Below are 17,651 nucleotides of genomic sequence, written 5' to 3'. Positions count from 1 at the left end.
TCAAGGTCTGAGCTTGGCTATTATTTATCAGAATAGTGAAAACATCCTCTTCTGAATTAGAAAGTTTTTCTTGCTTTTCTTCAAAAGAATGGTAGGGAATAGTTGGTCTAGAAGTGCCATACAAAGCCTATCCTCTATTTGTAGAGCAGAATAAACATTTCATGACAAGAGCATGGTCCTCTGTTCAGGGGGCTAGAGTATGATTTTATTTTTTTTTAGAGACAGGGTCACATTCTATTGCCCAGGCTAGAGTGCAGTGGCATCATCATAGCTCACTGTAACCGCGACTTTCTCGGCTCAAGCAACCCTCCCGCCTCAGCCCCTCAGGTAATGAGGCCTACAGCCATGTGCCATTACCCCTGGCTAATTTTTAAATTTTTTGAAGAGATGGGGCTTTGCAATGTTGCCTAGGCTGGTCTGGAACTCCTGGCCCTAGGCAATTCAGCCTTCCAACTCAGCCTCCCAACCTGCTGGGATTATAGGTGTGAGCTACTGCATCTGGCCTAGACTGAGATTTTAAAAGGAAAAGTTGTCAAGGAAGAGGAGTTCTTTCTAGATACCTATGAGCCAGGAGAAAGGCTCATCGGGCAAGGAAGCAGAGTTACCTACACCTTTGAGGCCATTCAGGGCTTCTAACCCTGGCTGCGCATTAGAAAAATACTGATGTCTGGGCCTCATCCCACATGAATTAAATTATAACGTGGGAATGGGGCTCAGGCAAGGGTAATTTTAAAAAGTGTCCCTGGTGATTCTTATTTGCATCCAGGGTTAAAAACCACTGGGCTTTTGCATGCACAAAAAGAAAGGTTTGGGCTACCTCAAAGTCAAACAGGACTTCGAAAATTTAAAAATTAGATATATATTTATATCTGATTATACTTAAACATAGACACTGTTAACATAGTTATTTCTACATAATTTATTAACTATAGGTAATTACAAAATATTTTATAAATAATCTAATGATTGCTCTCTAAGGTTAAACAACACTTGCAATAAATAGCAAGATATTTAAAAGATGAAGATTTTATTGTAAGGAAGACGTTTCAATTATTTTTAGGAAATCTGAAAGATATGTCAAAGTTTAAAAGTCATTTAAACTGAGAAATGGATACGGCAAGTAATGTTCTTCTTGGAAATCTTTTTAGATATCAAGCATCTTTCCTCCATTAAGAAAGAAAGAAAAAAAATGCTCAGACCAAAATTTAAAATTAAGGTATTTGGAAACTAATTCATATTTTCTTAGACTGCTTCCTTTAATAATATATATTTTAAAAAACTCCACTAAACATCTTTACAAATAAGTCCCTAAAATTGTAGTAATCGTTGAGTAGAAGTTATTTTTCAACTAATTTTTGACTTCTAGGGTAAAGGTGTCCTTGAAGATTTCACAAGTGTATAAAGAGTTGTGGGCAATTGAGGAAGAAAGGAAGTAGGGAAAAAGGGAGAGAGGAAATGTCCAGGCACGAAAGAGTCCCTTTACTTACTGCCTACTTCAGTGCTGGAGAAGGCTATAGTAATTGTGCTAGATAACTCACTCTCGTGGGCAGAGTTGAGACGAAAGGTCTCATCTCTGTTTTTTATATTCATGACTCTGGAACCAGACCAGCAGAGGAGGGCCAAGGCGCAGAGGTTCAGATTTGCCCGTTTGTGTTTGTGTGTCTCAGTTGCACACAGTAAAAGAAACTAATTGCAAAGGACACTAAAAAGACTAACTTGCTCTCTTTGCTTTTAGCACGCCACTAACATCTTCAGACACTGAAGGGATGTTTGGAAACATCATTTAAGAATGAGGTAAGGGTTACAATGATTACATATTTTTCTGTGATGAGCTTGAAGCACATAAGGATAACCAATTTGAGAGTAAACCCAGGTGAAAACAGATGTCACCAATTATTCTAAAGAATTTCCAGAAGCACTCAAGAATAAGGTAGTCAAAATATGAGGCACAATAAGGAAGTTGTTGGTCTGTTTCAACTTACAATATTCTCCAACATCTCTGAGACAAATGAGAAAAGAACAAACCTGCAAATAAGCCTAGGACTAAATAGTACTTAACCGAATAATTAGCAGTGCCAACCTTTTTTCTTCAGCGAAGAGTTCATCTAGGAAAAGAGCTATATTTCTGAAGTGCCAGCTTTCACCATGTCCTACGGCATTTTAAATCCAAGTTCGATGACTGACATGCTAATTTAAAGCTTTAGAACACCAACTTGTTTTTAATTCTAGCCCAAAGCACTAGGCTGAATGTTTCTCTCCTTGTTTGATGCCAAGAACAAGATGTAGGAACCAATTGAACTGAACAGTCCATCCTTTGTCTCTGCAAACTTCAATCTGATCAAGAAAATACTTTTTAGCATCCTCCTCACTTTTCCCCACTGTGAGGGCATCCCGGATATATTCGATATCTTCTTTGCTTGTTAATTGGGGCATTCCCGTCATCAGCATCATGGAGAACAGGATGATCAGTAGGTTCGTGTGATGACGAAGGGCTAAATAAGCCTTAACACAGACATCCTGGATGAAGGAGAAAATGCTGTTACGGTGGGTGCAGTAACTAAGGCTGAAGACCACTAGGCTGTATTGGGACTTGCATAGCATTACCTCTCCATGAGAAGAAGCCAGCACAAACAAGGTAGGTCCCTGGCTCAGATGAAAAACTTCATAAGAACATAAACTGTTTTTTATAATCTCTTAACACTTTAGTGTAGTTGCACATATATGGGGATTGCTCAAGGAACCCTAATTGGTACAGGTTAAGTTTCATCTTATTTATTACTCTACCTTTTTAATTTAATTTCTTTCCCAAGAGATAGAAGGTGGACATTTCTGTAATCTCTGAAGAGGAATGAGTTAGTTTTTGAACACCATGCTGGAATTAATAAACTTTAAGTGTAAATAATGTTTGCCAAGAGCTAATGAAATCCAAAGAAATGATGGAAATATGGTGTCTGAGATTTAGTTTTCATCTTTATTTTACACTTTGTTCTATTCTAAGAAAACAGATGAATTAGCTTTTCACTGTTTGATGCTCAAAATTTTTGAATGAACTTTGCAATTTTAATACAAATTCTGAATACTGAGTGAGGGAGGGGGCTTTTAAAAATGCTATGGTTGATGTCTTCCCAAAAAGCTTTGTGGCAGGCAATACAGGTGGGTTATGTTCACTTACTAAGCAACATGTATGATTATGCCATTTAAATTGGCCCAAAGATGCCAGGTTCCCAGTTTTATAACACAGGAATAACTGAACCTTAACACCATAACTTGATAAAGACAGCATATTAAAGAAAATTAATGTTAATGATTACAGATATAAATAGTTCAATAAAATGTTGAACAAAATGTTAAAAACAACCCACACCATAGCCAAATAGGGTTTATTCCCAAACTGCAAGATTAGTTCATCATAAGTTACTGTATTAACATCCATTTTTGATTTTTAAAAAAGTAACATGCACCTTAATGTCATTAAAATGTAACAACATGAAGAATTATCTGACATTATCAAAATAGTTCTAAATAATAAAATACTAGAAAAAAATGAAGTATAACATCAGAAAAATGAAGGTAAAATTATTAGTGTTAACAAATGACCTAATTATCTTCTTGGAACACTGAAGGGAAGAGAAACTCGAATATTACCGTAACTAGTTTTTAATTTTTTATAAAAAGAAAGAAATAGAATGCTGTACATAGGAGCCACAGTTGGAAAGTATAATGAAAAAAACAGATGCCGTGATTAATGATACCTAGGGTAAACACACAAAACATGCAGAACACCTTTTTAAAAACTGTAAAACGTTAGTGAATCACATAAAAGAAAACTTGAATACATAGAGCAACATATGTTCCTCAGCGGTAAGTCCTATTATAATGATGTAAATTATTCTCAGATTAATCTAAAAACATAATGAAATTTCAATAAAAATTCTTACTGGACATTTAAACTCAGATATGGTTTAAGTTCATCTGGAATATAATAGCGAGGGCCGGAGAGGACATTTTGAAAAAATATAGTAATGAAAACCAGTGCTTGCAAAACCAGATATTAAAACATTTTATAAAACTACAATATTAAAAATGGTGTGAAAAAAATCTCTTCTTTTCCAAAAAAGACAAATTTTGTGGAACAGAATGGAAAGCTCAGAGACACATCTAAATTACATAATAAATATGATGTATAACGAAGGTGACTTCTCAAATTGGTGGGGGAAAGATTTATTATTTGATAAATGGGGCCAGGACAACTGGCTCATCACTAAGAGGAAAAATTTAAATTTTTACTTCATGTGATATATTAATACTAAAATACATTCCAGATGAATTAAAGATTTAAAATAAAAAGGGCAAATATTTAAATAATCATGGAGTGTGACAGGACTATGAAGATGATTTCCAAGGTGGAATCTATAAGGAAAAGATGGAGAGATTACAGAAACTTGAAATTTTTGGGAAAAAAGGTATAAACAATATTTAAAAAGGCCAATGACAAAAGTAAACATATTTGCAATATGACAGGTCACTCCTCCATGCCTAGCCCCCTAATCGTTCTTACAAGTCAATAAGAAAGACAGAGAGTTAGCTAGAAATACAGGCCAAGGACATAAACAAAAATTCACACTATAAGACATAAAAACAGATAATAAACCGATAAAAATATGCAACCTCCATTAGTATTTAAATAAATGTAACTTAAAATGAGATGGAAACACTCACCTACAAACTGGAATTTTTTTTTAGTCTTTTAAAGAACTAATACTCAATGTTCACCTTTCATAGGCTGATGGGTAGATGGGACAGGTATAACGTTACCAGCAGACAACTGGATAACATGCATCAAAAGCTTTAAAGTGCTTGTAAGTGTTACATAACTTAATTGTAGCGGTGGTTACATGACTGTGCATTTGTCAAAATTCATGGAAATGTACACCTAAAAAGGGTGAATTTTGCTGTATGTGAAATATGCCTCAATAAACTTTACTTTAAAAATATCTATATCCTTTTGCTCAACAATTCCCATGCTAGAAATTTACCTTTTAAAAAAATTCTGAAAAATTTTCAGTGATTTATCTACAAGGATGTTCATTAGAACACTGGTTAAAATTGTAGAAACTTGAAAGCAACCTAAATGCCCTATAATAGGGGATTGATAAAAAAATGTTTATGAAAAGTACTTACAATTACATGTTCTGCAGCTACTAGAATGATATTGTAGAAGAATATTTAACAAGCATGTAAAAGTGTTTGTGTTAAGAAGCAGGTTTAAAAAACCACATCCCATTTGGTAAATTAACACAGAATATTTATATGGAAAGAAGAATATAAGTTTACGGGTCAAAATGTTTAATAGGGAATTTTCTGTTGCTTTTAGATGATCTTGTCTGTGCCATTCGTATGTGGCAGAGTAACTGCAATGATAACTGAGGTCAGGCCTGTGTCATTCCGTGTGTCAAGGCTGGACTGTGCATGTATGCATTGCCCTGGCCAAGTTACGAAGATCCGTGGACTATTCTGGCATCTTCTAAGTGAGACGATACATGAAAAATGCCTGGCATGGAGGCAGGCACAAAGCAAGGGCTCAATCAAATGTCTGTGCTCTCCCTTCCCTACCATTCACCCTGCGTCTCCTCTCTGCTCACCACGAAGCAGGCGACTCCAACAGCCCAGGGTTGGGCTGCTGCCACCTACGCCCAGCCATCACTTGCGCCCTGGAAGCGGCCCCAGTGCATTAGTGCCCTTGCAGTCTTAATAACTCCACTTATGTCCGGAAATCATTTTTTTTTGCTCTTCCATAGGACTTACTGAGGTCTCTCTCATTCCTTGGTAATTACACAGCCTAAGTGCAGACGTCACCCGAGGCAAGAGTCTTATTAATTTGCTAACTCACACAATTTTCACAAGGGCAGAGATGGGGATGCCTTTTGCTTTTGAATTAGACTACATTCTGATTTTTAATTATTTTCCATCCCTCCATACACTGGGAGCTCCAGGCAAACCCCCTGCTGTGTGAGCCCACTGCATGGTCGAACTCTCTTTAATAAAATTTTTGAGGAGGGAAATTAACCCGAGGCCAAGTTATTATAACACCAATCCACTGGTGCTCAGTAAATATTTGCTAAGCATGTATGTGAGGAGTCACGGATCCCTGCGGCACTCAGAGAGAGGCGTGAAAGGAAAGGAACTGTCCTGCTTTTCCTGAAGACCATCTGACCCATAGATAGGATTTCTGATGGCTCCAATTTATTCCATTAGTTATAATTTTCACACATGGGGGTTTCTTCTATGAGAAAGAAATTTCTTCCCCAAATTTAACTGCATGCCCCATGCTTGTCAGACACAATGTCCACATTCTGCCTGGCTGCACAGACTTAGAGACTTGGTGCAGATGTGATTATCCTTTGCTGAAAGGCAGGATGGGGCAGTGGTCAACAGCTCAGATTCACACACAGCTAAATAAGCCTCACTCCAACCGGTGTCAAGGGGGACAGGGCTGTTTGGTGCTGGCCTAGAGAGGTGGGTGGGGTGGAAGCATAGGGCACACTGGCTGTATCTGCAGGTGGTTCTCAAGCTGAGCACTTGCTCCACCCACATAAGCCCCAGAAGTTTCATTTCTGCTCTCTGCACTCAGCCAGGGGGTCTCTGAGAGAGTCCTGACCATGCTGCTGCCCAGAGGCCTGCGGTTTGAGGGACTATGAGGATGTGGCTTGGGGAGCTCAGGGGAAAACACAGAATACAGAAGTTACTGGCTGTCACAACAGAATTTTCCCTTCTGTCAGGGCAGCCTGTCATTGACCCCAAACATCCTTATTTTCTCCTTCTCAATGGCCTGTTGATGGCTTTGTAGTATTGAGTGGAGAAGAAGAGTAAGGGAAGAATCTGATTTTGGGGACTGGGTTTAATGTACTTGTTAATGAGTGTGACTGTGGGGAACATTACATTATTATTAATGTCATTAGCTAGAACACTCTCCATTAGTAGCTAATAAATAGATTGAGCCTACGTAGTACATCTGCTCTTAATTTCATTGTTGTTTCAAATGCCTTAATTATAGCATCTAGCACTAAAAGAAAGAATTGTTTTTACAAAGTTACCACCCCCATAAGTCTTGGGAACAAAGGAATTCATTACCATTTCAGGCCCCAAACTTTGCCTTGATTTGCTAACTGGCCCAACTATCAGTTCACTAAATTGAGAACAAACTACTTCTAAGCACAATCTACTAAGTTTTTAACCACTGATGAGCTGCAGCTGCTTTAAACTGTCGAAGGTCATATGCAATACTTTTTCTTAAAATCAAAATCCTCTATCTCATCTAGAAATGAAGTAGAACCTCCCCTGACTTTTCCTAAATACTGATGTTGCCTGTGTCTGCTAGCGGAAAGAGACAGTGGAGAAAAAATATTTCAGTCTAAGGCAATGGATATTATTTCGATTTTTATAAAAATCAATGCACTGGCTAGTCAATGTCTTTAAAGTTATTTGGCAAAACAGAGAAAGCCACTGATTTAATACACCTAATAATGCAGGAAGAAGCACTCTCTGGTAAATCTGAAAGAAGAATGTGTCTACTACTTGGCTATGCTTTTTTTTTTCTTTCTTTTTTTTTTTTGTGGACTCAAGTCACCGAAGGCTATGGTTTTTTTGAGTTTGAATTAGGATTCTTATCTTTAAGGACTTGGAAATGGTTCTCAGACTAGCTCTGTTTACCAGGGGAAGGGCTGTGCTGCTATCTTCTCAAATATTTAGCTAGAAGCTCATTAGAAACCTAAAGGCTACAATTAAACGGTTCTACTTTAGTCAATATTCTGAACAGTTTGTATGTAGGGGTGTGTATGTGTGTGTATTTATCTTCCAGCCTTGTTTCAAAAAGGATTTAAGGATTTAAGGTGAGCTATTTGGATACACAAAAGTCAAAATAACATTAGTTAGAAGTGGATGGAAAAGGAAAGGAAATAACAAAGGAAATGATCCACATTGGATCAGGGAAAAAAACTAATTTAGAACTATACATCACAAATCCTACATAGAGTCATGTGCCAAATATGATGGCGTGGACTGAATATACCACGGTGGTCCCATAAGAATATAATACTATATTTTTACTGCACCCCTTCTCTGTTTAGGTATGTTTAGATACACAAATATTTACCATTGTGTTCCGACTGCCTACAGTACTCAGTACAGCAACATGCAGTACAGGTTTGCAATCTAAGAGCAACAAGCTATCCCATATAGCTTAGGTGTATAGTAGGGTATAGCATCTAGGTTTGTGTAAGTACACTCATCACGTTCACACAATGATGAAATTGCCTAATGACACATTTCTCAGAAAATATCCCTATCTTTAAGTGATGCATGACTGTACTTGCTACGGGTAGTCTTCAAATATACCTCTAGCCAAAAGGAAACTCTAATCCGTTACTCCATCCAATGTTCAGAAAATTTTTAAAAACTTATTTGTTTAGGAGAAGCACAGCTTTTCTAGAAACTACAATCAATAGAAATTTCACAAGAGGATCTTTATAGAGAGTACACTTTGTAACATGGTGAACAATGTCCTTGATCACATTCTTACGGTAGACCAAACAATTCTCTAAAAGAAACTAAACATAAAGAGAATGATGCCAGTTGAAAGGTTATTCTTGAAAAGTAACAGGGGCCCAATATGTTAGGTACTGAGTGATACTGCATGCTGGAGGATTAACACATAAATCCAATTTACGGCCATCTCTCTAGTCTTGGATTCATATCTTTCAATATCTTTTCCAGAATAGTGATTAAATTCAACACACTTAACCAAATCCTAACAATTTGACAACCCCACACATGTCTGCCTCTGGGGGAGACATCATACCAACATATTCCAACTCCTACAATTGGCTGATGCTGGACCCTTCTCTGAGAGCGTCTTCCAATGGATAACATGGAGAGAAGGAAGTACTGAAAGCCTTCACACTGGAATAGAGGAGGCTGAGCCCGACCGAGTTAGTGGGCCAGGGTGTAAATCCCAAAGGGGAATCTTTTCTCAGCTCAGTACATTATGGGTAACATGACAGATGAACTTGTCACCCGCCTCTTGACCTATAATAGGCCTTAATTACAGTAATTCGTGATTAATCAAATGAGCTCCAAATGACTGCTTTGCTTTGCTCTGCTCTCTACCCCCAAATCCAGCCCATGCACTGCTTCAAGTTGGACCCAAATTTCCTTTCTTGACTCAAATTCTACTGCACATGCCCACAAACACCTATGTTCCCTCCATACCCGGCAACTGTACTTCTTGTTCCTAAATTCTGATTGTATGTACTTTTCTAACTACATGCCCTTGGTCATGCTGTTCTTTTTCCCTGGATGTTTCTTCCCCTCCCTACAACTGCCTAGCAAAATGAAATTGAATTCAGCCCTTCAGACCTGGTAAAAACACTTCCTTCTCTGAACAGCCCTTTTCTATCCTCCAGCGCAGCATTAACTGCTCCCTCTGCAAAGTCACTGTTGACACTCTTAGCACAAAGTATTTCTTAGCACAAAGTTGTGTAAGTATTTCTCTTGCTGCCGTCTGGGGCTGTGCCTCTGCTCTGAATCCTCTGAATCGCCTGTGACCAGCACAGGGTCTGGCTCACCGTAGATAATCTGCCTATGTATGATGTGATCTGCATATGTATGATGTATGAATGCTTAACGTACAGCAGCCAGGTTCAGTCTCAGGCAAGATTCACTGCCACAAAATCAGGACGAATTAGGGAACAATTGTTTTCAAAATGGATTAAACTGGAAAGATATCTTGCCTTGCCAAGGGCAGTATTTGACCCTTCCTCTGTGCCTGGCACAGTGCCTGCAATGTAGTAGGTATTTAATGAATGTGTGTTGAATTAGTGTCCTATTTTGTATCTGGTGAGCAGGGCCTGGTGACTTTAGCAGGATGGAGTGGGAGGCTGAGGAAGTCCAGCCTGGCAGGTTACAGGTATAAAGAGCACGAGGGCTACCACACAAAGGAAGGGGAGCTAGAGAATAGTAATGGGGAATAACACTGAGGTGGCCACAGTCCTCAGAAGAGTGTCGGAGGGCTGGGTTTTTGTGATCCCTGTGGCTGGGGTTCCAGAGAACACTTGAGTCTCCGGCAAGGCAGGAGCAGGCCTCCAGTCCTAGATGGGTTGACAAGCAGGGCCTCTGGTGGAGCAACGGGGGCAGAAGCAGTCAAAATGACCTGGGACCCAAGAGTGGAACTAGAGTACAGCAGGGATGCACTTTGGTTGAATAAAGGTTCTTAAAACTTCCTCAGTCAGGACTCTGCATAGAGGCTGAGCACAGGGCTAAGCCTACAGCTGGCGGCCTGGGTACACCCTGGCGTGGGGATGAGGCTGCGGGGCTGGAAACAGGGCAGGGCCTGAGAAAACTGGCCAGAAAACGTCCACAGTCATCCCAGATCCAAATAACACAATGAATGGACTCCAGACTTTTCTCCTAGAAGCGCTTCTTAAGAGTGACACCTAGGGGCAAGTGCCTTTCAAGGAAGCTCCTCAGATGACCTGCTTTGCATAGATGTGTTTGTGACCCTGTTAGCTGGCTCCCCTGCTGACCTCAGATTTATCTGACGCATGTTTGCTTGGTGTCTATGGTATGTAAAGAACATCTTCAAAATGTTTATTTATAAAAGCACAAGTTGTTCATGCTCTTTGAAAACTGTCTTGTATTGAATCTATAACTATGCATATATACTCCGTGTGCTATTCTTTTGGCATAGGTTACTCCTCTGATTGGGGAAAAAATATGTGATATTTATGCTAGTAAGAAAATCTCCACAAAAAAATGTGAATAGGCACCATATGACACTCACACATTTGTATTATTTATTAAAACACTAGATTTCACAATTAGGTTTAGTTCCTCATCCGATGCATGGATGTTTAACCTGCCTCTGGAAGGCTTGTTAACTTCCATGTGACGGTGGTTTGTTAATCTGTGCCTGAGTTACTAGATCATAACTCACAGAATACAGTGTGTGCCAGGGAAGAAAGACAGCCTAGACGTTACCCAGTGTGCGCAAGAGGTGCCCCTCCACGCTCGTGGCTCTGTGGCACAGAGCTTGCAGGTGGAAAGGGAGAGACAAACAGCAAACCAGCGCAAGTAATAGTATGCTGTGACAGACACAATGAAGGAGACGGGGGCTGTGGCAAAGAATGACAGGAGGGACCCTAGTTTAGAAGACTGCTCAGAGGAATGACATTTAAGCTGAGACAGGAAGGGCAGTGAAGGACATTTGGGGAAGAAGGCCTGAGAGGTGGGCAGCCGGGGTGGGGAAGAAGTGGAGGAAGGCCATGGCGGATGGGGGCAGCCCATAGGGCGAGGCTGGAGCAGGCAGGGCCTCCTGGCACAGGGCCTGGCAGGCCAAGCTTAGACATTAAGATTTTATCCAAAGTGACAAACTACCACCACATGGACATTAATGAGCCTTACCCAGTTTGAAGTAAGGGACTAACATTATATCTATTTCTTACCTTTGGTTTTTAAGCAAATTCTGATGAATTTAAAGTCTTCTAAAAGACCAAATACTTAATGGAATGAAGGAAAAACACTAAAATGTTGACAGTGTTATCTTTGGAAAGCAAGATAATGGTTTTTCGATATCATCTGATATACTTTAATATTCTGCTGGCTCTTGCTTTTAATAAACAGCATTTACTACTTTCAAAATTACAAAAACAGGCCGGGCGCGGTGGCTCACGCCTGTAATCCTAGCACTCTGGGAGGCCGAGGCGGGCGATCGTTCTGAACTCAGGAGTTCGAGACCAGCCTGAGCAAGAGCGAGACCCCGTCTCTACCAAAAAATAGAAAGAAATTAATTGGACAGCTAAAAATATATACAGAAAAAATTAGCCGGGCATGGTGGCGCGTGCCTGTAGTCCAAGCTACTCGGGAGGCTGAGACAGTAGGATCGTTGAGCCCAGGAGTTTGAGGTTGCTGTGAGCTAGGCTGAGGCCACAGCACTCGCCCCAGGCAAGAGAGTGAGACTCTGTCTCAAAAAAAATAAAAAAATAAATAAATAAAATTACAAAAACAACACATTCTCATACAAAAATAAATGGTAAGCCAAATTTCATTTGCCAATAGTATAAATATATTTGTGTGTTATATATGTTCTATAACTGTTCACTGAAATTTAAAATAAAGTGGTCTAAAATAAATTACCAGCAGGTAAAAATGCTGTTTTTTTTTTTTTTTTTTTTTTTTGAGACAGAGTCTCACTGTGTTGCCTGGCCTAGAGTCAGTGCCGTGGCATCAGCCTAACTCACAGCAACCTCAAACTCCTGGGCTCAAGCGAGGCATGTGCCACCACGCCTGGCTAATTTTTTCTATATATTTTTAGTTGTCCAATTAATTTCTTTCTAATTTTAGTAGCGACGGGGTCTCGCTCTTGCTCAGGCTGGTTTCGAACTCCTGAGCTCAAACGATCCGTCCGCCTCGGCCTCCCAGAGAGCTAGGATTACAGGCGTGAGCCACCGCGCCTGGCTCTGTTTTTCTTTTTTATCTCTCCAGTAAGAGAGAGATTTTTCTAAGGAGAATTAGTTATTCTGTTATTTTTTTAATTGACGCAGAATAATTGTACATATTTATAGGGTACATAGTGATGTTTTGATATATATACTGTATAGTGATCAGATCAGGGCAATTAGCAAAGCCATCATCTCAAACATTTATCATTTCTTTGTGTTGGGAACACTCAATATCTAAGGAGAATTTATTTATCAAAATCGTCATCACTGAAATGTATCTGTTTAGCACCCTCTGTGTAGGATGCTGCTCCAAAGGCTAATAGATATTCCTGGGTTCAAATGGTGGGCCTCTGTCTAATTACAGCTTGCTCCTGAACTCTCCCTCTATTCTAGAAGTAATTTATGAATATGGTCCTCGGCTACACTAGCTACCTTGGAAAGGAGAGAGGTTATTGTTGCATTATACCAGTTTAGCAAAGGGGATTCCTCTTTCCGTTCCCCTTCCTTCCTTTCTCAGGCCACAAGCTAGGTATGTTTTTAATTCTTTGTGGAGAAGGCTCACCTCACCCTTAACAAAAAGTGGGTCAACTTTTCTCTACCCTTCCTAACAGGTTATTCAAATATGCGGCATGTATTAATTAAACTTATCAAGTCAAAATTAGCCATTCACTGGAAATGAGGGCACCTTTAATCCAAAATGCAAATGTATACGATGTTTCCCAGCTTTCCTAAAAATGGCAACTTTATTATACAAGATTCTGAGACACTATTTAGAGAGTTTAGAGATGTGGTCCCTGATCTTGAAGAACTTCAAAAAGGAAACATAGAACTAAAAGACAGAAAATCTTTCAGGAAGGCTTAGTAGTATTTAAAAAAAAAAACAACTGTCAAACGGTCAGAGTCAAAAGACGACGAAACTTACTGTCCATCTTTGTCAAGCTGGAAACTTTGGAAATGCTGCATATATATAATTTACACTGTGGTGTGCAGGCTTTTTCCTGTTCTGGGTGAGACGGGTGGAGAAGAACCGGGAGAGGGTGTGCACAGAGGGCACAGGGAAGGAGAGAAAGAACCGGTAGAGTGGGGACGGTAACCAGAACACGCCGCTTGTCATGTTTTATACATTGCCTGAGATCGCATTTCAAAAATGGTTTCTAACTTAAAAGTTTTCTGAGTTTGAAGACCCACTGTGATGGATTTAACAACGGCAGTTGCCATTTATTGAAGTCTCTTTCCTGGTCTGGGACTGGGCTATGTATTCTGCATATTTCATTTAAATGATCCCTAGAAAAACCACAGGAGGTAGGTCTTACTATTCCCACTTTACAGATGAAGAATCAGAGGTTCTGAAAGGATGAGTAATTTTCATCACGTATGTAGCTATTAAGTAGCAGGGCCAGGATTCGAACTCAGGTTTGTCTGTACAAAGCCCATCCTTTCAACCACCATGTTATGCTGTATCTATGCTTATTAAGGCTTCGTGTGCATACATTCACAGGCACTTAAAATATATGCCAGTACTCCAAAACATAGACATACACCAGTGCAGCACATTTACAAAAGTGTGTTTTTAGTGATGCACACTGCCTAGATGTCGCATTAGTGAAAGAGGTTTTAACGGCTTGAGAAACAAGCTTTGGTCACAAAGGACGGAGAAATGCTCCCAGACTGGGAGGACAGACTGTGCAAAGATCTGTTGCTTTGGGTGGAAGCTGCCTGTAGGGGGAGGCAATCTCTCTTTGGCCTCCCCATACGGCAAATCTTTTCATGAAAGAATATTTTGAAACTTAACAACAATAACAACATAGAAAGCTAAAGGGGTGGCATAGGCATTATGGGAATGTCATCAGCAACAGGAAAGACGGGCAGTTGTTCCAGGAAAATCACTGGCAAAAAGGAAGGGAATATTTATACGGAAAGGAGAGCATGTCCGTGAAGCCAAACTTCTTGCATTTGTCTGATTCTTTGTTGTAGTTTATGGCTGCTGTGTTTGTCCGAAGCTAGTCCCACTTCCAGGAAAGGAGAACTAAGTGTTTCCCCCACTTTAAATGGTGAAATTCTTCCCGGGTTTTTTTGGGGGGGGCGGGAGGGAATCATTTTTCTCTCCCAGGAAGTTGTCAAAATATGTGATTTTTAACTTTAAAGAAAACCAGGACTGAAATGTGTCAAGTCCCTAGAAATAGTCTGAAACTCAATTGAGTTTATGCAGAAAACACACACTAAAAATCCCAAGATCATCTGGACACAGAGATCTCCATTTCTCTGACACCACTGGAGCAGTAGGAGGGTCAGTCTTGTAATCACCAACTTGAGAAGCAGCCAAGAGAACAAACAAAATGGACAGGTTTCAAAACAATGCGTCCTAGTTTCTGTTCCACTGAACTTGGAGGCCCATGTCATCTAAGGGTAACACTGGACTCAAGGAGAGACTTAGGAAAAAAACTTGTTCCTGAGATGTGGAGGGCAGAGCCTACGTAGGATGTACTAAGGGAGGTGGCTATTTAAAGGGCACCCGAGGCAAATGTACATATAAAATAGTGACTCTTTGTCTCCGTTTTGTGTTTGTATTGCTATAAAAGAGGCATATTACAGTAGTAGTGACAACTCCTCTGAATTGTGTTTATTAATAGTTATTAACTTTGCAAGTGTAAAATTTTCTTGTTGGGTGTTTGAAATATTTGATAGGCAAAACTGGATATAGCCCAGAATGGAATGGACAAGCAAGTAGAAACTGACACTCCCAGGGAGATGGGTAGACTCATGTCGGAGATTGTTTACAGGATTAAGCAGGAGAAACCAGAGCTCTCGGTAGAACCCATGGTCAAGTGGACAAGATTTGAAATGAGGGAGGGGCCTATGCTTTACAAAAATGAGACAAGCATAGGTGGTGCAACATGAATTCCCTGGGTTTATGTGATAAATGCACACTTGTAGCAAAAATCAAGAGAAGCTCACAGTTGTCTGAGAGTCCTGAAAAATATGTGTAAAATGTGAGTCTTCTAGCCGAGGTCTTGAATAAATAAACATCCAAGGGCTACATTGCTCACCAGGTGCCCTTCCTTAAAGCCCTCTCTTTAGTGGCACTGCCATCCTGGTGTTTCCTATTTGCCAGTCCCACTGCTTATGGAATACTTTTACTTGCTGTTTAGTATTAGGTGGGAGGATTACTGAGAAGCATCATTTTGCACCTGGGGAAGGGATCGGGTTGGCCATGCCAAAAGGGGTGGGATGGAGGTTAGACAGGCCTCCAAGCGGAGCAAGAAGCGAGGGCCGCAGTTGCTGCAAGCACCAGCTCTGGGGTGGTGTTCTGAGCAGGTGATGGAGAGGGAGGTGGCTTACCTGAAATTTCTGAAAGTGTGGGCTTGTCTTCTTTCCAGAGGTTCCCATCACAAACAGGAAGTCGGGGGTTAGCACAAATGGTACTCTCTCTTTATTAAAGCCCAGGAAACTTTTGTAATTCCCAAGAATGTGTCCAAAGTCAATATGGAATAGGTTTCCTTAAGAGAAGAAAATGTCTGATATCATTAAACTGGCATAAGCACTTGTAATAAACTTTGTTTCTGGAAATATTTTTGAAGTTGCCTAAAAATGAGCTACCTTGGGTGAGAGAGCACTTTTTTTTACAATGTTTTGTCAGCTTGTGGTATTTTTCTTCTTAGCAGGTGTATGAAAGTAGTAGCCACAAAGCATTCTTTGAACCAAGTATGTTTTTGATATCCGTCTGGCGTTCTTTACATGATAGCCAAACGCCATAAAAAATTCGCATCTCAAAATTATTCTTAGAAACATAAATCAAAACTCTCTGGCCAATATGTCATCATTATGCCTACGACTCTCTTGTGCTCTGTAAGTAACTCAGGACAGACTGATGTTTCATTCTGCTTGGGTCGGGGAGGGGCATTCACCTTTTTCTTCTGAGTAGCACAATGGAAATAAATCATGAGTCTCCTTTGGGTCAATTTCTACCACTACCAGCATCACCGCCACAACTGCCATCATCTCATTTGTTTAGCCCTGTATCATTTCTATAGTCCGTACATGCATTCTCTCTTTCGGTTCTCCAAGGGAGTGAGCAGTTGGCCCCTCTCTGGTGCTTTGTCCAGACTTCACTCTTATAATGGTCCAAATTCATAGAGAAAAATCTCATGGTGTGGTGGCCATTACTAACCTCTGTCAGAGAGAACAGCAAACCGCTGAAGCTGGTGGGTTACAGAAGCAAAACAGTTCAGATTCAAGGATATCTATGAGTTCTTTCTGCTGCTTCTCTGCAACATCTGACACTGGTGGTCACTTCCAGCTTTGCCAGCTTCTGGGATATGACCCTCTCCTAGTTTCCCAGCTGTCTCTTTAACTCTGCCTTCTTCACTCTCATTTCCTGCCTCTTCTTTTCTCACTCACACCTCGGTCCTCAAGGCAGATGGTCTCTCTAGGGTGATGGCAGCACCAGGGTCCCTACAGAATAATCACTTCTAAATATGTGCCACAGCCTTAAACTGCATTTTGAAATTACTCTGCTCTGGAAGGAGGGGTAATGGGGAATTAGTGTTTAATGGGTACAGAGTTTCAGTTGGGGAAGATGAAAAAATTGTGGATGGTGGTGAGTGTTGTACAACAATGTGAATGTACTCAATGCCACTGGACTGTACGTTTAAAAATGGTTAAAATGGTAAATTTTATGTGATGTATATTTTGCCACAATAAGAAAATCATTCTGCAGTAAGTAAACTCACCTGTCTCTGTGATCATAATATTGTCGTTGTGTCTGTCGCCAATTCCCAGAACAAAGGTTGCCACACAGTAGCCTGCACAGGAATAAACAAATCTCTCCACTGCTGCCTGAAACTAATTAAAATGCATCTGAATATTACTTGTCTTCTAACTACAAAAAGCAGCATGAATATAAATGACTTGCAAAAAGACATTGTTCTGGAAACCATTTTCAGAGAGCAAGTTAGTTGTGTCTGATTTCATTAGTGTTATGTATCTATTAAGTGCCAACTTTCTCATCGCTCTGCTTATGTTTCAGGTGAAGATTCAGTGGATCACAACAGCATGTGGGGAAAACGAGTCAAAGGGCAACGGTAATTTAATGAAAGGGTTCGCTTACTCCCCACGCACCACTTGCCCACAACTATACAGAACCCATAGTACTTTCTC

General features: G+C 40.1%; 1 protein-coding gene across 1 annotated transcript in view; it reads right to left on the bottom strand.

The window, feature by feature from the left end:
* Positions 1-1,980: 1,980 nt before the first annotated feature.
* The window catches only part of PIK3CG (phosphatidylinositol-4,5-bisphosphate 3-kinase, catalytic subunit gamma), a 31,890-nt gene continuing 16,219 nt past the window's right edge, over positions 1,981-17,651 (bottom strand). The window contains exons 9-11 of the mRNA XM_012650308.1: positions 17,225-17,336; positions 15,834-15,991; positions 1,981-2,517 (exon numbers count right to left, since the gene is read on the bottom strand). Of these exons, the coding sequence (XP_012505762.1) occupies positions 2,239-2,517; positions 15,834-15,991; positions 17,225-17,336 (549 nt within the window). The 3' untranslated portion in view covers positions 1,981-2,238. The remainder of the gene's footprint in view (positions 2,518-15,833; positions 15,992-17,224; positions 17,337-17,651) is intronic.

This window comes from Propithecus coquereli, unplaced genomic scaffold (genome assembly GCF_000956105.1).
Source record: "Propithecus coquereli isolate 6110/MARCELLA unplaced genomic scaffold, Pcoq_1.0 Scaffold32, whole genome shotgun sequence".
Taxonomy (NCBI): domain Eukaryota; kingdom Metazoa; phylum Chordata; class Mammalia; order Primates; family Indriidae; genus Propithecus; species Propithecus coquereli.
The sequence above is the reverse complement of the archived record's forward strand: the minus strand, read 5'-3'. Positions and strand labels throughout refer to the sequence as shown.